The following is a 24,226-nucleotide window of genomic DNA, read 5'->3' as shown; positions in this document are numbered from 1 at the left end:
TAGCAGGCAGGGCCGTCGTTGGGGGGGGGGGGGTGTGGAATGCAAATTTACCTGATTAAAAAATCATTGCCTGAATCTTTTTAGCTGGTGTCACAAACCTCTGCAATACATTTTGTCAATCTAACTCTGTATGATAATAACCGACTTTCCTAATAGTCTTGTCAAATCTCTATATCGAGACGGGCAAAATATATAGTTACTACCTGAGGCGGCACCATGGTTGCCGCCGAAGGGGCAGGAAATTTTCGAATTGTGATGCTTCTAGTTCCCTGGGAAATGCACTCTTTTAAGCAGATTTCACTTAAGCAATCCTCCTAATCCTATCGAAAATTATTGTCTTTTTGCAAAACTTTTTTACAGCATATAAAAACAACAATTTCGCCGTGGTCTTGAAAAATACCAGGTTGTCAGTTACTTTCAAATTTAGATCCCTCTCTCCATCTTAGTATGCCTTATGAATGTTAAGAAGAATCTGGAGCTCATAGTGAATTGCAGTTGACGCTTCTACTGAGAAACTTTAGGAGAAATGGACACGAGGCACAATTTTACCTAAGATTGCTTGATCCTTTATTGATTTTATGACAGGAAGGTCTCTGAAATACCTAAAGCGTTTCTTCCACCGAGCGGATTTTACCTGAAATTTCCTATTGAGATACTATTGGGGTGGGTGTGACAACCCCCTAGTCGCGATGCCCCTGAGCAGCACCTCCAATGAAGGGGCACCGATATAGAGCATTTTTCAAGGAGGAGGCAAGCATATAGAGCAAGCAATAGAGCATTTTTCAAAAGTCGTTTGTTGTTGGTGCAAAATTCTCCCTTGCCCCCTCCCCGCCCCTACTTTCCAACCTGTTTCGGAGTCCACGAGATTTTCTCGGCAATTTCTGCCTTGTAAGAAACTTAATGCGCAAATATTGCCTATTGTTGAATATTTCTTCCTATCTATGTTGGAAGAAGTTAATCGATGGTTTTCTCTAAACCATTTGTTTGTCGCAAGCTATGCGGTGAACAATGCTATTGAAAAATAGTTGATGAAAAAGGACAAAAAGTGCTTTTTGAAAAATTTATTACGCAAAATGTGCTCATGATCGAAATGTTTTCATTGGCAATAATAATGTCTTGAAACGAAAAGAGAATCCCTAAAGAAGAAAATTCATTAAAGACTTTATTTATGACAGCGTGATTTTGCTGTTTTTAGGGTAAATTTCATTGAAACGGTCCAAAACATGATCCAAATCAAGCATCTCTGCACGTTTCGCATGAATCGGCATTCGCATGAGCAGCAACAGGGATTTCAACCGAGAGGAGCACGATGGTATTGTGGGTCATGCGAAGGAGCACCATGAAATTAAGTCACAGCTTTCACGGAAGCGACAGGATATAATGCCACTATGATAGTAAAATTGCCGAAGAAAAGCCATTGAGAAAACCATAAACCAGCCAGTGCAGTTTTCTCCTCGATTATTTATGTCATTCAAATAACATGTAAACCGGGTGACATCCATCAAGTGCCGACGGTATTGAGAAAGCAAAAATTGATTGGCTGCCGACGGGGGGGCTAGCAAAAATCTAGGGGCTCGGGCCCCCCCCCCTTGTCCCCCCATGCCGCCACTCCTGAGTAGACATCTGCTAGAATCAAAATTTCGCAATTCAGTTCATCTTCCTTTTCGGCGGGAAAGTCAGCAAGCCAAAGGCCCGTCAGGTGTGGAAAGTTGCTTGTGGCAAAATTGATAGCTTGATTTTTTATTAGTGCACACACAATTGGAACAACATACGCGTTGACATGAATACAAATGTTGTTGTACGGACTGCGCACGCAAAACTGTACGACATTGCATGTGCGCACTGTGCCTTCATTATCCCCAAAAACCTCTATGTTTAATGTTTCTTTCCCAAAGGTAGGTGGAGAAAGAGAGCTTCTTAAACGCTCAGAAATATACGAACCCTTACTTCCCGAGTCCAAGATTAGACGAGCAACGGTTGGTTCATGGGGGCCTTGAGCCGCTAAAATGTAGGCCTTTGCTGTTTGTAACAACACAGACGTTTTAGTGTCAATGTGCATTGTCATTGTTTTGTTGCAGGTGGTCTGCTGAGACAAATTGTGACGCGAAGCACGGCTAGCAAGAGGTGTTAAAAGATGATGATTCCCCTGCAACTGTACGGGATTAGTTGACGCGGTTGGTTGGCTCCGCGAAACTCCAGTTGTGAAATTATCTATTTGACAAATGCTGGCATGATGGCGTTGTTTGCAAGTAAAACAGTTTATGTTCCTCGTGCAATCTCTGGAAATATCCCCTTTTTTTAAAAGCATCGAGTCATGTTAAAATGGATCAAAGGATTAAGTGCCAATATCCGCTGAGTCACGATTTTCATGACTGCGATGCTATTGGTTGACCTTAAACTGGTCACATGAACTCACCTCGTACTGGTTGACAAAACAGTTTCCATCAATAGCAAGTTGTCAACAACGGATGCCAATATCACATGAAACAGCAGCGATCACGCCGAAACCAAATGACCCCCTGTAGAGAAGGCCTATTTACCATGACTCAATGCCTTTAAGCAAACGTAACAACGTCCTTGTTTTCGAAGAATAACCTTTCTTTGCCTCTTATCGGTTACTACGTGGAATTTAGCAGATAAATCTTGTCCATTACAAAAAACTGCATGTAATCTTGTTTTTCCCGCTAGTGAAAGATGGAGTTTTGGCAAATTGGCAATGTCTGATGAGGGAGTAGAAAAAACATTAGCTGGTGATTCTTCGAAACTTGCCCTTGTTGTTCGTACTTCGTAAGCCTGCCTACTTTCAAGTTCACAAATAATTGATTGAATGTGGGCTTGTTTTTCTCACATTCTAGAACATCCCCTTCGATCGCCTCCTCATCTAAGAGTTCGAAAATTTCTTCGTTAACCTTTGTAAGGATTCTTAAACGTTCATTCAAAAGAGTTTTCAATTGATCGGCTTTTAGAATCGAGAAAGGTCCTTCGTCCAAAAGAGTTTTACAATCTGAGCTCCATTTTGTCGTGTACGAACGATATCCTGCTCTAATTCTTTTCTTTTTGGCGAGAAGGGTGGCTGGAGGGGAGATTCCATGGGATGGACTGGCGCTTTCCCCGTCTACAGACATGTTTTAATTTCAAAGAAATACCAGAGCGGTAGAATTATATCAAAACCGTTAACAACCTCAAACAACAACAATCAAAGCGAAAAGCGAATAATTCATCCACAAATACTCTCAAATAAACAACAAATCCGGCTCGGTGGACCATATAGATAATTTTCTGCATAAGATTCAAATTTCGGGCTAGGCGACTAGAAACGCACACCTAGCTAGCAGAATAGAATACCCGAAAGAGTTCGATATTTTCCAAAGATTCAAATAGATTCCAATATAATCATAAATCGTAAGAGGACTGTATAAAGATATTGATAACGATTCTAAATTCCGAAGAATAAGGCAGATCAAGCAGTTACACTAATACTAAACACAATAAATCAATTAAGTGTTTGAACCGTTCGAGAGTTCTTCAAATTGAATGTTCTTTAGATATATAAATGGTTACTCGTCACCTGAGTTCTTCTTTTCTTGTACGATCTCTTTGACTTCACATAGAAGATCTGTTTTCAAATATATGCATACATGTATATGTGTTTTGTTTTGAAATTATAGTCCTTGTTAGAAATTTCAAACACAACATTCGAGTTTGAAACAATATGATATGTGCAGTGGAGGGGCCGAGTTGTAATCCACGACATACATTGAGACCCGTTGCACTAAGATGTACGAGTCAGAATTTATAGCGAGTTAATCTATACTTAGTGTCCTAAAAGCGACCTTTAAATATTTGGCAGTTACCAATGTAAAAAATACAAAAATAGCTGGTGTCTGCTGATTTCTGGTAGAAAAAGGTGGCCAGTCATCCCTATTTCTGTACATTTACGGCTCTCTGTAGGCTGTGGACTGATTGAATCTGTTGTGGACTATTTTGCTTTAAAATTAATTAAAGAGTTTTTTTTCGAGTATTGTAATAAAACCTATTGCATAGCTTTTCGAGCGTGTCGGAACATCCTCAACCCGGTCACTACCTTTTCATTTCAAATGTTTACCTAGTCGAAAAGTAGCATTTTGAAGGCATTTTTCGAAAGGTTCTGCAACATATCTTTTTCAGTGTATCAAGGAGTGTATCTCTACCAAGTTTCGTGGTTCTATGACAATTTGCATGACTTTTTTGCTATTTTCATCAAAATGAATGATAACCCTGTGTTAACTGTAAAAATATTCTTGTCCCTTCCATACCTGTTGGCACATCAGGTTATTGCACAGAACTTAAAGGAGAACTGACACGCAAAAATTTGTTGGTCTAAAACGGTAGTTTGTCACAAGCAGATTCCGGGGTCGAAAAAAGTTTTAGAATCACAGTTACCGTTTTTGAAATACAGGCGTTACAACTTGAGACTCGAGACGAAAATCGGGCTTCATCTGGAAGTGGGGCTTCATCTTTGACGTCACAAGTGACACCATCTCAGCACGTATTGTGTTTCTCTATAGAAACCTTTAAGAAAATGCTGCGGACAAATGTTTATTTTGTGCGTGTTAAGGCCGTTTTCCACTAGGCGAATTTATTCGCGCGAAGCGACTTTTTTCAAGCATACGCATGCGTATTTAAATTCTCGCGCAGGAGCTCATTCGCGGTGACTGTTCGCAGCAGCGAAAAAGTGAGTTCGAATGGATTCAACTTTTTCGCGGCGAAGAAAGGCGCAAGCCAATTAAATTGCTGGAAGCCTGTCATGTGACATCCATGACCAAAAGTCGCGCCAAAACAACAGCAGCAGAAAGAAAACATGGCTGCAATGACACTGAATCTCTTACAACAAATGATGGCAAATGGAGACATAACTGTGGCTGACCTTGCCAGTTTAGCAAATACCAACAGTGAACAGGAACTCTACAACCACGAAGACAATGCTGCCACGCCAGGCTCCGTTGATGAGACAGGTTTTGAGAAGACAGAGACGATCGTCTCTGTTGTCACCACCACCCCCGAGAACAACCTACAAGGCCTAGACCAGTACAATGGCGAAGAACTACTTGCAGCTGAATTCGACAAAGAATTATTTTTGGAAGAAGTCCGCAAGTACAGATGTTTGTGGGATATTGCTTCCGAAGGATACAAAATTAGGCCCATGAAGCAAAACGCATGGTCAAAAATAGGCCAGTTATTCAACAAGGACGGTGAGTTCATACCTTTTTTTTATATTCTCATAAAATTTACAACGACAATCAATTACAATACAAAAGCCTAGGGAGCAAGGAAATGCATTCCAACCCTAAGACCTACACTTAACATAGAGAAACAAATATTACAATAATAAGCTACAAAAGTGATTGGAGTGGTGTCGCCCATCGTTCCAATAGCGTTGCAGATATGACAAATACTCACAAAAAGCTATTTTAAAAGGAGATATCAAGTTTACCTATGTTCCTTGCTAATCAAACAAATTTGCGCCCAGACATGATGAGCGACACCACTCCAATCGTAAAAGGAATAAAATTTATACAGTTCGAGAAAATAATTTACACGAGAGAGATTTTCACAGCTTGTGGTTTTCTTTTTGTCCCTCAAACTGATAACTCTCATAATAATAATCTAATAATTCTAAGAGACTTTCTGTGCTGGACAAAATTCTTAGTTTGATGATATCTTTTAGAATTTTATAAATAATATTATTTGATTTCTTTTTTGTAGTGGAATTTCTTCAGAGGCATCTAAAAAATCTAAAGGACAACCTGAAAAAATGTTTGGACAAGAGGAACCGGATGACTAGGTCTGGTGCTGCTGCAAGTTCATTGCCTAAATGCAAGTACTTTGAACAAATGAGATTTCTGCATGAAAAAACAGCAAACAGGCCCACAGAAAGCAACATTATTCAAGCTGAAACAGCTTTGCAATCTGAAGATGTTTTGGACGGCCCATTAGCCCCTCAGATATCAGTAAGGCCAGTTGTTCTGAGTGGTACAAAAAGGAAGGCAAGTGACACACCATCCTCTTGTGGTAGTCAAGGGTATAAGAATCGTCAAGAAAGATTTGATAATGCAATCCTGAAAGAATTGGAATCCACAAATAATGCAATCAAGTCAGTTGTCACTACTGATAATGAGGATGAAGTTTCTCTGTATTGCAAAAGCATCATTCCAATAATATCATCTTTTTCAGTTAAAAAGAAACGATTAGCTATGATCAAAGTCAGCCAACTGTTGTTTGAACTTGAGTTTGAACATGAATAATATTATGTAAGGTTAACTTATTATGGTTATGTAACATTTTTATTTCGATGTCTATACACATTTGTAGTTCTGTTCTTACTTGCTTCATTGTTTTATTGTCTGTCCTGAAACCACTCATGTGGATTTGCAGTTCGACTAACCAATTCATTTTGCCATTCAACTGCGCCCTCGTTGGTAAAGTAGTTTTTATATCCATGTCTTACAGAAGCTGCATCTTTAGAGTAGTTATTCGAACCACTTTGAGAAATTGGTCAAAGGCTACCAAAATCAGCTCTGTTTTGTCTCCATTCACCAGCCTCAAACCCTGATGGTCCATCATGGTCAACAAAGTTTCTTGGGCAATATTGATTGTTTGTTGATGAATTTTTAAACATCAGTAGATTGTGCAGTGCAACAATAGCTTTTGTGATAAGTATTACTTTGCTTACATTGGCAATGATTGGTCTTCTCAATACTCGAAATCTACTGGCAGCAATCCTGAAAGTGTTTTCAATCACCCTCCTTGCCCTTGATAACCGATAATTAAAGACACGTTGATCAAGTGGCAAATTATGTGATGGGAAGGGCTTCATCATATGTGTTTTGAGTCCAAATGCATCGTCTGCAACAAATACACATGGAAGTCGTTTTTCTGAGTTGGGCAGCTTTGCAGGTCCAGGGATTTGCAATAGATGATTTTCAATAGCATAACCTAAATTACTACAATTATACACACTTCCATCACTCTGGCGACCACTATCTCCTATATCCACCAGAGTGAACTTATATCTTGCATCGCAAATTGCCAAAAGGGCAATGCTAAAAGTTTTTTTGTAATTAAAAAAGGAAGATCCTGATTTTGCTGGTGCTTGCATGACCACATGTTTCCCATCAAGGGCTCCCAAGCAATTCGGAAAATTCCAAAATCTTGAAAATTCTTCGGCTATAGATTTCCATTCCAGTTCTGTTGATGGGTTTTTGATGAAGCCTTTTGCGCTGAGTACTTTCCATACAACTTCACAAGTCTCACTGATTATTCTCCCAACAACTGTGGGACTCATACGGAAGCTTGCTGATATCGTTACTTGGGCATCACCCGTCACCAGGTATCTTAAACAAACAGACAATCTTTCACTTCGTTGGATAGCTTTCCTCATTTTCGTATCGTTTTTCTGAAGAAACGGGCCAAACCAACTCAGGAGCTCTTCAAACAGTGTAGGAGTCATTCTAAAACACTTGAAAAAATATTCAGCATCGTGTAGTCTCAGTTCTTTGATCAAAAGATGATACTCGCCCTTCCGCTCCCGTTCTTCATAGATCTTCCTTATCCAAAACCTTTTCTTGTACTTTTGCAACCTTCTCTCACGTCTTCTTAGCAGCAAAATTTTTATCAATAATCGAGCTTTCAGTAGCAGTAGATACCTGAGATTTACAGCGGCCATCTTTGAAAAGCTTTTCGCACCAAAAAACCAAAACTCGCTGGAGTTTCTGTGGAAAACAAAAACGCGTTCGATCGTTTTTTTTCGCCGCGAAAAATTCGCTTCGCGCGAATAAATTCGCCTAGTGGAAAACGGCCTTTAAAGGATCTAATTTTGCATTATTGACATATAATTTACTTCTGACTGACATATAATTTCAATGGTTTGGGACTCTGAATCGGAGTTTTATTGCACTGATTTCGAAACAAATTGAAAATTTCAGCCGTCTGAGTTTGTGCCACCAACCAGCGCTGCTGCTTGGGCAGACTGTCGTGCCAAGGCGCAATAGAGACGATATTATGAACAAAGAACAGAGTGGAAGTGACAACTGATATGGAATTTCTATTAAAAACATTGCTATTGGCACTTTTCAAATGAGATCAGGTATCGTAGCAATATAATTTCATTTCAGATTGAGGTGTATCTGACTTGTATCGCCTAATCGGCCTAACTCGCTGAAATGCCTATGATCTCCTAAACGGAACTGCAAGTCAGGAGCGGATCCAGACTATAGCAACTGTAGCTCGAGCTATAGTCAAATTCTCAGTATTTGATTTTCGAAATACAAAGTTTCCTTGCAGTCCCTAAAAATGTATTTATGCCCACAAGTGTTTACTATCAACATTTGAAAGCAGCAGTTTAGGTTATCAAATGCGATTAACAAACATGCAATGCTGGCAATGTGTCATCACAATGCCTCTCCAGATAAGATATAAAACACTGAGCGCAGAATGGTCTAATGTTAAAACTTGGACAAATCAGAAGTTTCGTTCTTTGTTGACAGTAGCCAACCAGAATTGAGCTACAGTGGATATTCCGAGCTATAGTCGGTCTGGGGATTTGCTCTAGAAAAGGCATCGAAGACAATGAAACCCGTACTATAATCTTTGGCGCGAGCTATAGTGAAGCTATAGTCAGGTTTGAAAATGGCCTTTTAACCAATAGAATATGAGTATCCACGTTACTTCTCCGCTCTCTGTCCCCTGTAAAGCAACAGTGGACTATAGCTCGTTTTCACATCCTCGGTCCCCTGTAATGTAGCTTCAAAGGCAAGGACCTACTAGGGAATAGACAGGGACGGCGGAACGACCAAGCGGCGAGAGGGGGGGCAGACTTGAGTGAAAGGGCTTTTGAAAGATAATTCTCAGCTTCTACAAATTCATACGTAACTGCAATTTTATTTCGATGTTCTGTAGGTATCTTCAACATTGGCAAGCTTTCGGCATATAGAACTATTTTACATGTTTTGAGAAGTTCAGAATTTTATATGAATCTCTCTGATTATTACAATTGGCCAGTTTCAAGGGAATTAAAAACAACCCTTGCCTCTTCTGCCAAAGGGCAACAGGGGCGGTTGTACCCCCACACCCCCTTCTCTGGCATCCCTGGAAATAGAAAAAGGATGTTCGAAGGAATATTTATTAATACGAAACAACTAAAAACACACATGGTTATATCATTTGCCCATATAATGGGCGTGTCCCACAAGCAAAGAGGGCATGGTCCCGATCCCAAAAGATTTGAGCTATAGTCACCAAAAATCCTAAATCCGCCCCTGCAAGTTATTCATTATCAATGTAATATTGATATTATTGTTTTCGCGATCGTTTCAATGGGTCAAGGCGTTAACTGTATCGTGATATTGAAGAGCCACTCCAGCCCAAAAAAATTTTCTGAGCTTTTTGATGAAATTAGTTAGTAGGTAGTTAGTCGAGAGAAAGAAGCTATCGTGAATTTTTTTTCGAAAAGCTTAACGCGTTTTCCAGATATAGACGCTCAAAGTTGAGAATCACCGTAAAAATACGACAAAACTCTTTTTGGAAAAAGCACTTTGTGACGTGTGAAAGGGCTTATGTTTCAACATTAGGCGCTATTGTTATACGTTCGCACTAAAATTCGCACGATTTGATAGAGGCTCGGAAGAGGCGATTCATGTCGGATTCTCGGTTGTCGTTATATTTATTTTCTTTCATTGCGATTGATGTTCAGCGGAGGCTTCCAGCCAACATGGACTAGTAATTCGACAAATCAAAGATGGAAACTTCAACCTGGACACAAATTCTCATCTTGGCAACGCAGCAAGCTTTTCAAAATCGGATTTCTGACCGAAGGCATTTCTAAACGTCGTCTCATCTCAGGGATTTCCAGGGAGGTGAAAAATAATTGATGTCTTACCGCATTAGAAGAAGAACCCCATTCACAAAAAGAAAGCTTTCCCGTAAGTCACTATCCATCCTTATCCAGGCACCGCGTAGCAGGGAGCATGTAATCTCCCCCACTTTTTGTAGAAATGCTAAATTTTAGGTAATAAACTGCCAGTAAAGCCTTTTTTATATGTATTTAGCCCCCACCCCACTTTTTTATACCCCCCCTTTCTAAATGCTCCACGGTAACTGCTATCTGATAGCTCCTTCATGAGCTTTTTCCATGTGTCCATCAACTGATCTTATAAATATCTTATGTTGTTTCCTGTGATGTAATCTTTATTGTTATGAATGATTGTATCTTAACAACTTGTGCCATCAATCTTGATCATCACCATCATCACCATCACCATCATCATCATCATCACCATCATCATCATCATCATCATCATCATTATCATCATCATCACCATCATCATCATCGTCATCATCACCATCATCACCATCACCATCATCACCATCGTCATCATCATCATCATCATCATCATCATCATCGTCATCATCATCATCAGTATTAGCCAAATTTGGAGATACTTCATTGAAGTTTTATATTTTAGTTTATTCAAAAGAGTGAATTCTATCAAGTCCCATTATGCTATTTTCAGATGTCTCTCATACTCATGCAACCATCTGATGTTTTTTTCCCGAAAAGAGTGCCCTTAAGCATCTTAAAAATTCATATGTGAAAATTGCTGGCATTTGGTTAATGTTCCATAGATCCCCATAAAAGAACAAAGGTACTAAGATAGGTCTTTTGGACCATGGGAACTGTTCCTTTGTTCCTTTGTGTTAGGAACGTCTCGTCAATTTTAGGATATGCTGCTAACGTGCCGTTATGGGAATTACGGACCTTTGGTCGCTCGCTTTTCCTATACATTCTAACATAAATTTGAATATACGTTCTCAAGTTCCTTCGTTCTGCGTGCGCTAAGTACTTTTGGGCCGATTTTCTTTTGCTCATTTGAGTTTAGTCACGTTTCTCCGGAAAACAGCAAGACGAAATTCACATGTCTCTTGAGAAGTTTCAACCTATATATAGCGCTGCAAGTTTTCAGCTTGGCCACAAAACTAGAAGATGTCTTCGATGGTAGTACGTTGGAAAGACGTCCCAGGAGCTGCAAAGCTGAAGAAAAGGCTGATGTTAATAGCTAATGTGCACGGAATATTTCAGTGCCCTATTGGTGATTGCGAGCATGAAGGCTTCCGCAGTCAAAGAGGTTGCAGAAAGCACGTTACAAATTCGCATCCTTGGTTCTTCTATTTTGACGAATACCCGAAAGATATTATGGATGATAAAGTTGCGCCACAAAACACATGTGACGAGAAGACCAACGAGTCAAAGGATGGTAGTTCGAATATCATTCCAGATGACGTCATTTTCAGTGAAAAATTTGCCAAATGGATGTGCAGCTCTACCGGTGGTGCTCGCACGAAGGCACACGCAAATCAGATTTGCTCTCGTGTCCTCAAGTTTATTCAGCACTCTCAGGACGATCTTATGCTCGAAGGGATAGAGGGGCCTAAAATTGACTACTATTTGGCTTCAATGGCATGCTTGTCAGCTTTTTTACAACATTTGGAGGATGAGAAATCTATTGGATTTGCTGGGAGCGTTAGTTACATCAATGCTTTGTTGGAAACAATGGAGTATAGAAAGTTTAAAGGAGTGTCAGCTTCCATCTTATCAAATTTTAGTGTTGCAGAAGTATTTTTGAAGCGCGCCAGAAGATGTATTGCTCGTAAGATGCGTGTACAGTGGACTGTAGAATTGGATGTTGATACCTTGGAGAGAAAAGGACATTGGGCATCACTAAAAGACTTACAAAAGGTCATACCGTTTCACATGGGACGATACAAGAAAATAGTGGCCAAATGTCGAGAGCATTCAGCAGAAGTTTCAGCGTCTGATCTAACTTTTTCAACGAGATTTATAACGACATTTCTCTTCTTACGTGTCAAGGGTTCTCGGCCAATGACATACCAATTCCTGACAATTGGCATGCTACGTAGTGCAGCAAAAAATGGCGGATACGTCGACCAGAAGAAATTCAAAACAGCTGACAAGTATGGCTTTGATTCCATGGTCATAGATGACGTCTGCATGCATGTTTTGGACGACTATGTGAGACACGTTAGGCCGAGGTTTCTTCCAAAATGCGAATATCTGTTACTTACGCGCAATGGAACCCAATTTACGAAGCTGAGTCAAGCTATGTGTTTGCTTGTCTATGAAGCTATTGGCAAGTATGTGCACCCAACACGTTACCGACAAATAATCGAAACAGAGAGTGCTGATGTTCTATCCCTTGAAGAACAAGAGCTGATCTCGCAAGATCAAAAACATACTTCAAATGTTGCAAGGATTCATTATCGCAAAAAGCGTTCGAGAGTCGTTGCCGAAAAGGGGAATCACTGCATTAAGAAGCTGAGGGGAGAAACTGGAGAACAACTAGACAGCTCTTTGAAAAAACTCGTCAATGTTTCGACGGGTGCAGAAGACTCTGAGTCGGACTCGGACATTTTCATTACACAGAGCAGTACCAAACCTGTAGCAAAGACAGACAGCGACTGCCAGATGACGTCAATTCAAAAGCGTATAACACCATTCACTGAGAAGGAGGACTTGAATTTGATAAAGGGAATAAACAAACATGGTTATGGCAAATGGGGCAAAATACTTTCGGACCCGAGCTTGTGCTTCGCAGAGGGAAGAGCACGTAACTCTTTGTTAAGACACGCTAGAAGTAATCAATTTCGTTGTATGTATGAAAAGCTGTGTGGAAAAGTTATGTCGTAGAAATCGTTTAGGAATCATAATACATGATGAGAAGAATGTTTGAATATTTCTTTTACAAAGTTGTTTTTCTGTTCGATTCGTATATACGCATGTGCCAGACGCCTAACAATGATATAAGTTGATTTTTGACTAGCTCTTATTCCTACAGTTTTGTAGACGTTCTGGCCTTATAATCTCGTAGTGATCTTTGCTTGTAATCTCGGATGGGTGTGCCATACTATACATTATAAAATGTTGGGCTGGGCTTTTTCTTATAAAGTTTAACAAGGCAATGAGTGGTCTTCCGTCCTCGTAATGATGTTGGCTTCTAATCTCGGATGGGTGTGCCATACTATACATTATAAAATGTTGGGCTGGGCTTTTTCTTATAAAGTTTAACAAGGCAATGAGTGGTCTTCCGTCCTCGTAATGATGTTGGCTTCTAATCTCGGATGGGTGTGCCATACTATACATTATAAAATGTTGGGCTGGGCTTTTTCCTATAAAGTTTAACAAGGCAATGAGTGGTCTTCCGTCCTCGTAATGATGTTGGCTTCTAATCTCGGATGGGTGTGCCATACTATACATTATAAAATGTTGGGCTGGGCTTTTTCCTATAAAGTTTAACAAGGCAATGAGTGGTCTTCCGTCCTCGCAATGATGTTGGCTTCTAATCTCGGATGGATGTGCTATACTATACATTATAAAATGTTGGGCTGGGCTTTTTCCTATAAAGTTTGACAAGGCAATGAGTGGTCTTCCGTCCTCGCAATGATGTTGGCTTCTAATCTCGGATGGATGTGCCATACTATACATTATAAAATGTTGGGCTGGGCTTTTTCCTATAAAGTTTAACAAGGCAATGAGTGGTCTTCCGTCCTCGCAATGATGTTGGCTTCTAATCTCGGATGGATGTGCTATACTATACATTATAAAATGTTGGGCTGGGCTTTTTCCTATAAAGTTTAACAAGGCAGTGAGTGGTCTTCCGTCCTCGCGATGATGTTGGCTTCTAATCTCGAATGGGTGTGCCATACTATACATTATAAAATGTTGGGCTGGGTTTTTTCCTATAAAGTTTGACAAGGCAATGAGTGGTCTTCCGTCCTCGCAATGATGTTGGCTTCTAATCTCGGATGGATGTGCTATACTATACATTATAAAATGTTGGGCTGGGCTTTTTCCTATAAAGTTTAACAAGGCAGTGAGTGGTCTTCCGTCCTCGCAATGATGTTGGCTTCTAATCTCGAATGGATGTGCCATACTATACATTATAAAATGTTGGGCTGGGTTTTTTCCTATAAAGTTTAACAAGGCAATGAGTGGTCTTCCGTCCTCGCAATGATGTTGGCTTCTATTCTCGGATGGGTGTGCTATACTATACATTATAAAATGTTGGGCTGGGCTTTTCCTTATAAAGTTTGACAAGGCAGTGGCCTTTGATAATGACATCGAGACCACCAGCCCATCAAGATGGGAACGAGGTCAGAAGCCTTGGATTTCCTTGCAAACTTATGGATGGAAGCCCAGCCCAATGATATATCTACATTCTATATTAACAGTTGTTACAACGATATCGAGACCACCAGCCCATCAACATGGGAACGAGGTCAGAAGCCTTGGATTTCCTTGCAAACTTATGGATAGAAGCCCAGCCCAATGATATATCTACATTCTATATTAACAGTTGTTACAACGATATCGAGAACACCGGCCCATCAACATGAGAACGAGGTCAGAAGCCTTGGATTTCCTTGCAAACTTATGGATGGAAGCCCAGCCCAATGATATATCTACATTCTATATTAACAGTTGTTACAACGATATCGAGACCACCAGCCCATCAAGATGGGAACGAGGTCAGAAGCCTTGGATTTCCTTGCAAACTTATGGATAGAAGCCCAGCCCAATGATATATCTACATTCTATATTAACAGTTGTTACAACGATATCGAGAACACCGGCCCATCAACATGAGAACGAGGTCAGAAGCCTTGGATTTCCTTGCAAACTTATGGATGGAAGCCCAGCCCAATGATATATGTACATTCTATATTAACAGTTGTTACAACGATATCGAGACCACCAGCCCATCAACATGGGAACGAGGTCAGAAGCCTTGGATTTCCTTGCAAACTTATGGATAGAAGCCCAGCCCAATGATATATCTACATTCTATATTAACAGTTGTTACAACGATATCGAGACCACCAGCCCATCAACATGGGAACGAGGTCAGAAGCCTTGGATTTCCTTGCAAACTTATGGATAGAAGCCCAGCCCAATGATATATCTACATTCTATATTAACAGTTGTTACAACGATATCGAGAACACCGGCCCATCAACATGGGAACGAGGCCAAAAGCCTTGGATATCCTTGCAAACTTATGAATGCAAGCCCAGCCAAAAGAAAGGTTTTGTATCTATCAATGAAATGACAATGAGGTTATAAGACCGTTTCATTTCAAGGCTGGAAGACGAACCTTTGTCTGAAACCTATCCACTGAAGCAATTTAAAAGGTTGAATATATTATCTGGTTACAAATCTTCCTCGGGCTAGTCTCTGCATTGTAATATTTGCTTTAAGAATTGAAGCTACTGGCGTGTAAGCATTCCACTGGCGTTTATGATTCTTTTAAAGGAGAGAACGACAAAAATTCACAATTTTACTTCAAAGTTTTTTATTCAGATACACGCTCCTGGGCATACCTAAAGTCTTCAATTTTAAATGAAATGTGGTGTTCAAGGGGGTCAGGGGACTTATCTAAGACGACAATGTGATACCTATCATTGGACATCATTTTACCGTAGGGTCTAGTGTTCATCATACATATAATAATTGGAATAGGGAAAATTTTAGTTGACGACTTATATTTGCTACTAAAGACAATGCCATTTTTAATAGTCTCTAATGTTGAATAGTTTATCTTTGCCGATTTTTCCCTGCTGACATCAAACACGATGTATCGCTCTCCATTCCAGGCATAAGCAGTGTCTTTCAATGTTGTAGAGGTGAAATACAAGGAACTTTTTGTTGCCAGAATGTACTTTGCAAGAAAGGTCTTGCCGGTATTTCCTGTTTCGTCAACAACGAACGTTATTCTACGTGGCCCCTGGCAGCGAAGCAGACGCAAAACCTCTTCTTGCCATGGTCGTAGAAGTGCATTTTGAAACTTGTCCAAAATCCGTTCCTTAGATTCCTCATTTTGCTGCCGCTTGATACTTTTGTCAACTGAGGACTGACTATGTATCCAGGTGTCCCCAAATTCTTCCAGCATGGCATCTTCGGTGGCTTCTTGCATACGTCTTTCTCTCATCATTTCCAATTGACTTTTCTCTCTTTCTTTGAATTTGTTCTCTCCAATTTCAAAGAATCCTTGCCCACACTTGCACTGAGCCTTGTGCTTCCTCGCCGAGCCTCTAGCTATTTCTATTTCCAGTCGCTCTGGTCTCCCCTCAATATTGAGTATTGTTTCAACGCTGTTCATTCTTTTTTGACATTTGAAAATGATATATCCACGGAGGGATTGTGCTTCTCCTTCGTTGTTCACCTTCGACGCTATAAGATACTCGAAGTCTTCGCTTCGCTGTTCCAGTCTCTCCATAACATCATCTGGAAAACACTTGTAGACAAATGTCCAACACTTCGCTTTCGCTCCTCTTGCTCTCACTGCCATCGTACTCTTACTCTCCCCCAACAAACTGACAGAGTTTCTGCCTGAAACTTATAGGAACCAAGGAATCCCAAGGGTGAAAAAGGAACCAAGGAACGTGAATTTTGGGAAATGGTCATCAGTATTAGCCAAATTTGGAGATACTTCATTGAAGTTTTATATTTTAGTTTATTCAAAAGAGTGAATTCTATCAAGTCCCATTATGCTATTTTCAGATGTCTCTCATACTCATGCAACCATCTGATGTTTTTTTCCCGAAAAGAGTGCCCTTAAGCATCTTAAAAATTCATATGTGAAAATTGCTGGCATTTGGTTAATGTTCCATAGATCCCCATAAAAGAACAAAGGTACTAAGATAGGTCTTTTGGACCATGGGAACTGTTCCTTTGTTCCTTTGTGTTAGGAACGTCTCGTCAATTTTAGGATATGCTGCTAACGTGCCGTTATGGGAATTACGGACCTTTGGTCGCTCGCTTTTCCTATACATTCTAACATAAATTTGAATATACGTTCTCAAGTTCCTTCGTTCTGCGTGCGCTAAGTACTTTTGGGCCGATTTTCTTTTGCTCATTTGAGTTTAGTCACGTTTCTCCGGAAAACAGCAAGACGAAATTCACATGTCTCTTGAGAAGTTTCAACCTATATAAGGCGCTGCAAGTTTTCAGCTTGGCCACAAAACTAGAAGATGTCTTCGATGGTAGTACGTTGGAAAGACGTCCCAGGAGCTGCAAAGCTGAAGAAAAGGCTGATGTTAATAGCTAACGTGCACGGAATATTTCAGTGCCCTATTGGTGATTGCGAGCATGAAGGCTTCCGCAGTCAAAGAGGTTGCAGAAAGCACGTTACAAATTCGCATCCTTGGTTCTTCTATTTTGACGAATACCCAAAAGATATTATGGATGATAAAGCTGCGCCACAAAACACATGTGACGAGAAGACCAACGAGTCAAAGGATGGCAGTTCGAATATCATTCCAGATGACGTCATTTTTAGTGAAACGTTTGCCAAATGGATGTGCAGCTCTACCGGTGGTGCTCGCACGAAGGCACACGCAAATCAGATTTGCTCTCGTGTCCTCAAGTTTATTCAGTACTCTCAGGACGATCTTATGCTCGAAGGGATAGAGGGGCCTAAAATTGACTACTATTTGGCTTCAATGGCATGCTTGTCAGCTTTTTTACAACATTTGGAGGATGAGAAATCTATTGGATTTGCTGGGAGCGTTAGTTACATCAATGCTTTGTTGGAAACAATGGAGTATAGAAAGTTTAAAGGAGTGTCAGCTTCCATCTTATCAAACTTTAGTGTTGCAGAGGTATTTTTGAAGCGCGCCAGAAGATGTATTGCTCGTAAGATGCGTGTACAGTGGACTGTAGAATTGGATGTTGATACCTTGGAGAGAAAAGGACATTGGGCATCACTAAAAGACTTACAAAAGGTCATACCGTTTCACATGGGACGATACAAGAAAATAGTGGCCAAATGTCGAGAGCATTCAGCAGAAGTTTCAGCGTCTGATCTAACTTTTTCAACGAGATTTATAACGACATTTCTCTTCTTACGTGTCAAGGGTTCTCGGCCAATGACATACCAATTCCTGACAATTGGCATGCTACGTAGTGCAGCAAAAAATGGCGGATACGTCGACCAGAAGAAATTCAAAACAGCTGACAAGTATGGCTTTGATTCCATGGTCATAGATGACGTCTGCATGCATGTTTTGGACGACTATGTGAGACACGTTAGGCCGAGGTTTCTTCCAAAATGCGAATATCTGTTACTTACGCGCAATGGAACCCAATTTACGAAGCTGAGTCAAGCTATGTGTTTGCTTGTCTATGAAGCTATTGGCAAGTATGTGCACCCAACACGTTACCGACAAATAATCGAAACAGAGAGTGCTGATGTTCTATCCCTTGAAGAACAAGAGCTGATCTCGCAAGATCAAAAACATACTTCAAATGTTGCAAGGATTCATTATCGCAAAAAGCGTTCGAGAGTCGTTGCCGAAAAGGGGAATCACTGCATTAAGAAGCTGAGGGGAGAAACTGGAGAACAACTAGACAGCTCTTTGAAAAAACTCGTCAATGTTTCGACGGGTGCAGAAGACTCTGAGTCGGACTCGGACATTTTCATTACACAGAGCAGTACCAAACCTGTAGCAAAGACAGACAGCGACTGCCAGATGACGTCAATTCAAAAGCGTATAACACCATTCACTGAGAAGGAGGACTTGAATTTGATAAAGGGAATAAACAAACATGGTTATGGCAAATGGGGCAAAATACTTTCGGACCCGAGCTTGTGCTTCGCAGAGGGAAGAGCACGTAACTCTTTGTTAAGACACGCTAGAAGTAATCAATTTCGTTGTATGTATGAAAAGCTGTGTGGAAAAGTTATGTCGTAGAAATCGTTTAGGAATCATAATACATGATGAGAAGAATGTTTGAATATTTCTTTTACAAAGTTGTTTTTCTGTTCGATTCGTATATACGCATGTGCCAGACGCCTAACAATGATATAAGTTGATTTTTGACTAGCTCTTATTCCTACAGTTTTGTAGACGTTCTGGCCTTATAATCTCGTAGTGATCTTTGCTTGTAATCTCGGATGGGTGTGCCATACTATACATTATAAAATGTTGGGCTGGGCTTTTTCTTATAAAGTTTAACAAGGCAATGAGTGGTCTTCCGTCCTCGTAATGATGTTGGCTTCTAATCTCGGATGGGTGTGCCATACTATACATTATAAAATGTTGGGCTGGGCTTTTTCCTATAAAGTTTAACAAGGCAATGAGTGGTCTTCCGTCCTCGTAATGATGTTGGCTTCTAATCTCGGATGGGTGTGCCATACTATACATTATAAAATGTTGGGCTGGGCTTTTTCCTATAAAGTTTAACAAGGCAATGAGTGGTCTTCCGTCCTCGTAATGATGTTGGCTTCTAATCTCGGATGGGTGTTCCATACTATACATTATAAAATGTTGGGCTGGGCTTTTTCCTATAAAGTTTGACAAGGCAATGAGTGGTCTTCCGTCCTCGCAATGATGTTGGCTTCTAATCTCGGATGGATGTGCCATACTATACATTATAAAATGTTGGGCTGGGCTTTTTCCTATAAAGTTTAACAAGGCAATGAGTGGTCTTCCGTCCTCGCAATGATGTTGGCTTCTAATCTCGGATGGATGTGCTATACTATACATTATAAAATGTTGGGCTGGGCTTTTTCCTATAAAGTTTGACAAGGCAATGAGTGGTCTTCCGTCCTCGCAATGATGTTGGCTTCTAATCTCGGATGGGTGTGCCATACTATACATTATAAAATGTTGGGCTGGGCTTTTTCCTATAAAGTTTGACAAGGCAATGAGTGGTCTTCCGTCCTCGCAATGATGTTGGCTTCTAATCTCGGATGGATGTGCTATACTATACATTATAAAATGTTGGGCTGGGCTTTTCCTTATAAAGTTTGACAAGGCAGTGGCCTTTGATAATGACATCGAGACCACCAGCCCATCAAGATGGGAACGAGGTCAGAAGCCTTGGATTTCCTTGCAAACTTATGGATGGAAGCCCAGCCCAATGATAGATCTACATTCTATATTAACAGTTGTTACAACGATATCGAGAACACCGGCCCATCAACATGAGAACGAGGTCAGAAGCCTTGGATTTCCTTGCAAACTTATGGATGAAAGCCCAGCCCAATGATATATGTACATTCTATATTAACAGTTGTGACAACGATATCGAGACCACCAGCCCATCAACATGGGAACGAGGTCAGAAGCCTTGGATTTCCTTGCAAACTTATGGATAGAAGCCCAGCCCAATGATATATCTACATTCTATATTAACAGTTGTTACAACGATATCGAGAACACCGGCCCATCAACATGAGAACGAGGTCAGAAGCCTTGGATTTCCTTGCAAACTTATGGATGGAAGCCCAGCCCAATGATATATGTACATTCTATATTAACAGTTGTTACAACGATATCGAGACCACCAGCCCATCAACATGGGAACGAGGTCAGAAGCCTTGGATATCCTTGCAAACTTATGAATGCAAGCCCAGCCAAAAGAAAGGTTTTGTATCTATCAATGAAATGACAATGAGGTTATAAGACCGTTTCATTTCAAGGCTGGAAGACGAACCTTTGTCTGAAACCTATCCACTGAAGCAATTTAAAAGGTTGAATATATTATCTGGTTACAAATCTTCCTCGGGCTAGTCTCTGCATTGTAATATTTGCTTTAAGAATTGAAGCTACTGGCGTGTAAGCATTCCACTGGCGTTTATGATTCTTGTAAAGGAGAGAACGACAAAAATTCACAATTTTACTTCAAAGTTTTTTATTCAGATAGACGCTCCTGGGCATACCTAAAGTCTTCAATTTTAAAGGAAATGTGGTGTTCAAGGGGGTCAGGGGACTTATCTAAGACGACAATGTGATACCTATCATTGGACATCATTTTACCGTAGGGTCTAGTGTTCATCATACATACAATAATTGGAATAGGGAAAATTTTAGTTGACGACTTATATTTGCTACTAAAGACAATGCCATTTTTAATAGTCTCTAATGTTGAATAGTTTATCTTTGCCGATTTTTCCCTGCTGACATCAAACACGATGTATCGCTCTCCGTTCCAGGCATAAGCAGTGTCTTTCAATGTTGTAGAGGTGAAATACAAGGAACTTTTTGTTGCCAGAATGTACTTTGCAAGAAAGGTCTTGCCGGTATTTCCTGTTTCGTCAACAACGAACGTTATTCTACGTGGCCCCTGGCAGCGAAGCAGACGCAAAACCTCTTCTTGCCATGGTCGTAGAAGTGCATTTTGAAACTTGTCCAAAATCCGTTCCTTAGATTCCTCATTTTGCTGCCGCTTGATACTTTTGTCAACTGAGGACTGACTATGTATCCAGGTGTCCCCAAATTCTTCCAGCATGGCATCTTCGGTGGCTTCTTGCATACGTCTTTCTCTCATCATTTCCAATTGACTTTTCTCTCTTTCTTTGAATTTGTTCTCTCCAATTTCAAAGAATCCTTGCCCACACTTGCACTGAGCCTTGTGCTTCCTCGACGAGCCTCTAGCTATTTCTATTTCCAGTCGCTCTGGTCTCCCCTCAATATTGAGTATTGTTTCAACGCTGTTCATTCTTTTTTGACATTTGAAAATGATATATCCACGGAGGGATTGTGCTTCTCCTTCGTTGTTCACCTTCGACGCTATAAGATACTCGAAGTCTTCGCTTCGCTGTTCCAGTCTCTCCATAACATCATCTGGAAAACACTTGTAGACAAATGTCCAACACTTCGCTTTCGCTCCTCTTGCTCTCACTGCCATCGTACTCTTACTCTCCCCCAACAAACTGACAGAGTTTCTGCCTGAAACTTATAGGAACCAAGGAATCCCAAGGGTGAAAAAGGAACCAAGGAACGTGAATTTTGGGAAATGGTCATCATCATCATCATCATCACCATCATCATCATCATCATCATCATCATCATCATCATCATCATCATCATCACCATCATCATCATCATCATCATCATCATCATCATCACCATCATCATCATCGTCATCATCACCATCATCATCATCATCATCATCATCATCATCATCATCACCATCATCATCATCGTCATCATCATCATCATCATCATCATCATCATCACCATCATAATCACCATCATCACCATCATTATCATCATCACCATCATCATCATCGTCATCATCATCATCATCATCATCATCATCGTCATCATCATCATCATCATCATCATCATCATCATCATCATCATCATCATCATCATCACCATCACCATCACCATCACCATCACCATCATCATCATTATCATCGTCATCATCACCATCATCATCATCATCATCATCGTCAACATCATCATCATCATCATCATCATCGTCATCATCATCATCATCATCATCGTCATCATCATCATCATCATCATCATCATCATCATCATCATCATCATCATCATCATCATCATCATCATCATCATCATCATCATCATCATCATCATCATCATCATCACCATCATCATCATCATTCACGAGACGAGCCAAGAGAAAAACACGTTCAAATCATAAGACACAACCACTTGAAACCAACACTGTTCTAAATCTCTCGACTTCCCCCCTTACCAATGACGAACTTACATTACTGTCAAGAGGACTCAACTTTTGCCCCACCCCAAAAAACATAGACTGGAACGAACTCAACGCAGATCTGACTGAATTCAAACGCAGACTACGACTAAAACATTACTTCCACAACAACGACAAAGACAAGAATAAAGACATAGAACATGGAAACTCTTTTGACAACAATACGACCACTGTATACAAAAAGAAAAGCAACTGGACTCCCCACGAGGCTTATATCCGGCTTTAGACACATTCATCAACAAAATCGACGACTACATTAAAAACATACAGCCGACTAAAATAACAGATAACCTCTCTAACACGGAACAGAACGTACTGAAAAACCTCACCAGACGCACTGACATCGTCATCAAACCCACCGACAAAGGGTCAGGAGTCGTAGTCATGGACACGCAGTTTTACATAAACGAATGCAACAGACAACTGAGCGACAAGACTTTTTACATAAAACAAGACAAAGATACAACCAACAAAGTTACGAGAAAAGTGACCAATTACTTACGACCGATGAAAAACGACAATCACATTAACGAAGAAACATTTACCTACCTAACACCCAAACAACCAACATGCTCCAGATTCTACATTCTACCCAAAATCCACAAAGACCACAGCAACCCCCCTGGTAGACCCATTGTCTCAGCTAATGGCCATCCTCAACCCGCATTACTAACATCAGCCATCACTAATGGCATCACCCTACGCCAATATCTTTATGGGAGTCCTTGAAACCAATGCCCTTGACAAAGCCCGGCACAAGCCTCTTGTGTGGTGGCGTTTCATCGACGACATTTTTATGATTTGGACACACGGACAAGACAAACTCACCGACTTCATCGATACACTCAACAACACCCATCCCACCATCAAATTCACCACAGACAATCCAAAAAATCCATACATTTTCTTGACGTCACTATTTCCATCAATAATGATAATACCCTCTCTACAGATCTCTATGTTAAACCCACGGATACACACCAATATCTCATCAGCACCTCCGCACACCCCAAACACACCAAACAATCCATTCCATACAGTCTTGCCCTACGACTACGACGGATCTGCTGCTAAGAAAACCAGACAAGACTGCCTCAAGACCACCAAACCACGCACTGATCATCGCACGCCATTTGTTGTTAAAAACCTCCCAGCTTTGCCACAGCTATCCACCATACTCAAACAAAACCTTGACATACTACAAAACTCTAACACATGTAAAGAAGCCTTTCCCGACGCACCCATACTTAGTTACCGCTGACCGAAAAACCTCCGGGATTTACTGGTTCGTGCCAAAATTAAAAATGCCACACCCAGCGATCCCATAGGTTCATACAAATGCTACTCGCGACGTAACTGTTTAACAAGCCAACATATCACAGACGGGACTACAACATTTAATTTTTCTAACACTGACAAAACCTACGACATAAAACAACGACTGGACTGCAACTCCACCAACGTCATATACGCATTACAATGCAAACGCTGTCTACATAACGGAAACAAAAACTGCCAATACATCGGACAAACTAGCAGACGACTTAAAGACAGATTTAACGAACACCGACGAGACATTATCAACAAAAAAGAAGACAAGTCTGGTGTTGCAGAACATTTCTGCAGCCCAGCACACAC

At 40.5% G+C, this 24,226-nt stretch overlaps 5 protein-coding genes across 5 annotated transcripts; 3 read left to right on the top strand and 2 right to left on the bottom strand.

Moving 5' to 3' along the window:
- Positions 1 to 434: 434 nt before the first annotated feature.
- LOC135696177 (uncharacterized) lies at positions 435 to 6,770 on the top strand. Its single transcript, XM_065215471.2, has 2 exons — positions 435 to 5,231; positions 5,746 to 6,770. The coding sequence occupies exons 1-2, from the start codon at positions 4,841 to 4,843 to the stop codon at positions 6,282 to 6,284; spliced, it is 930 nt and encodes a 309-aa protein (XP_065071543.2). The 5' UTR covers positions 435 to 4,840; the 3' UTR covers positions 6,285 to 6,770.
- A 3,622-nt stretch (positions 6,771 to 10,392) lies between these two features.
- Positions 10,393 to 13,371, top strand: LOC148957896 (uncharacterized). Its single transcript, XM_089114560.1, has one exon. The coding sequence runs from the start codon at positions 11,021 to 11,023 to the stop codon at positions 12,740 to 12,742; it is 1,722 nt and encodes a 573-aa protein (XP_088970686.1). The 5' UTR covers positions 10,393 to 11,020; the 3' UTR covers positions 12,743 to 13,371.
- Positions 13,372 to 15,404: 2,033 nt separating this feature from the next.
- Positions 15,405 to 16,400, bottom strand: LOC148957895 (uncharacterized). The gene has a single exon (XM_089114372.1). It carries the CDS (start codon positions 16,398 to 16,400, stop codon positions 15,405 to 15,407), a length of 996 nt encoding a protein of 331 aa, XP_088970498.1.
- A 152-nt stretch (positions 16,401 to 16,552) lies between these two features.
- On the top strand, positions 16,553 to 19,179 carry LOC148957894 (uncharacterized). Its single transcript, XM_089114567.1, has one exon. The coding sequence runs from the start codon at positions 17,083 to 17,085 to the stop codon at positions 18,802 to 18,804; it is 1,722 nt and encodes a 573-aa protein (XP_088970693.1). The 5' UTR covers positions 16,553 to 17,082; the 3' UTR covers positions 18,805 to 19,179.
- Positions 19,180 to 20,749: 1,570 nt separating this feature from the next.
- LOC148957893 (uncharacterized) lies at positions 20,750 to 21,745 on the bottom strand. The gene has a single exon (XM_089114371.1). It carries the CDS (start codon positions 21,743 to 21,745, stop codon positions 20,750 to 20,752), a length of 996 nt encoding a protein of 331 aa, XP_088970497.1.
- Positions 21,746 to 24,226: the final 2,481 nt, after the last annotated feature.

This window comes from Rhopilema esculentum, chromosome 20, assembly GCF_057945365.1.
Source record: "Rhopilema esculentum isolate cy_ngs chromosome 20, ASM5794536v1, whole genome shotgun sequence".
NCBI lineage: Eukaryota > Metazoa > Cnidaria > Scyphozoa > Rhizostomeae > Rhizostomatidae > Rhopilema > Rhopilema esculentum.
Note: the sequence above shows the minus strand (reverse complement) of the source record. Positions and strands in the feature narration are given on the sequence as shown.

Excerpts from the sequence above, each read along its gene's own strand:
- LOC135696177 (XM_065215471.2), top strand. The coding sequence starts at position 4,841 with ATGGCTGCAATGACACTGAATCTCTTACAACAAATGATGGCAAATGGA. Across the intron at positions 5,232-5,745 it reads CCAGTTATTCAACAAGGACG|TGGAATTTCTTCAGAGGCAT; the intron begins GTGAGTTCATAC and ends TCTTTTTTGTAG.
- LOC148957896 (XM_089114560.1), top strand. The coding sequence starts at position 11,021 with ATGTCTTCGATGGTAGTACGTTGGAAAGACGTCCCAGGAGCTGCAAAG.
- LOC148957895 (XM_089114372.1), bottom strand. The coding sequence starts at position 16,400 with ATGGCAGTGAGAGCAAGAGGAGCGAAAGCGAAGTGTTGGACATTTGTC.
- LOC148957894 (XM_089114567.1), top strand. The coding sequence starts at position 17,083 with ATGTCTTCGATGGTAGTACGTTGGAAAGACGTCCCAGGAGCTGCAAAG.
- LOC148957893 (XM_089114371.1), bottom strand. The coding sequence starts at position 21,745 with ATGGCAGTGAGAGCAAGAGGAGCGAAAGCGAAGTGTTGGACATTTGTC.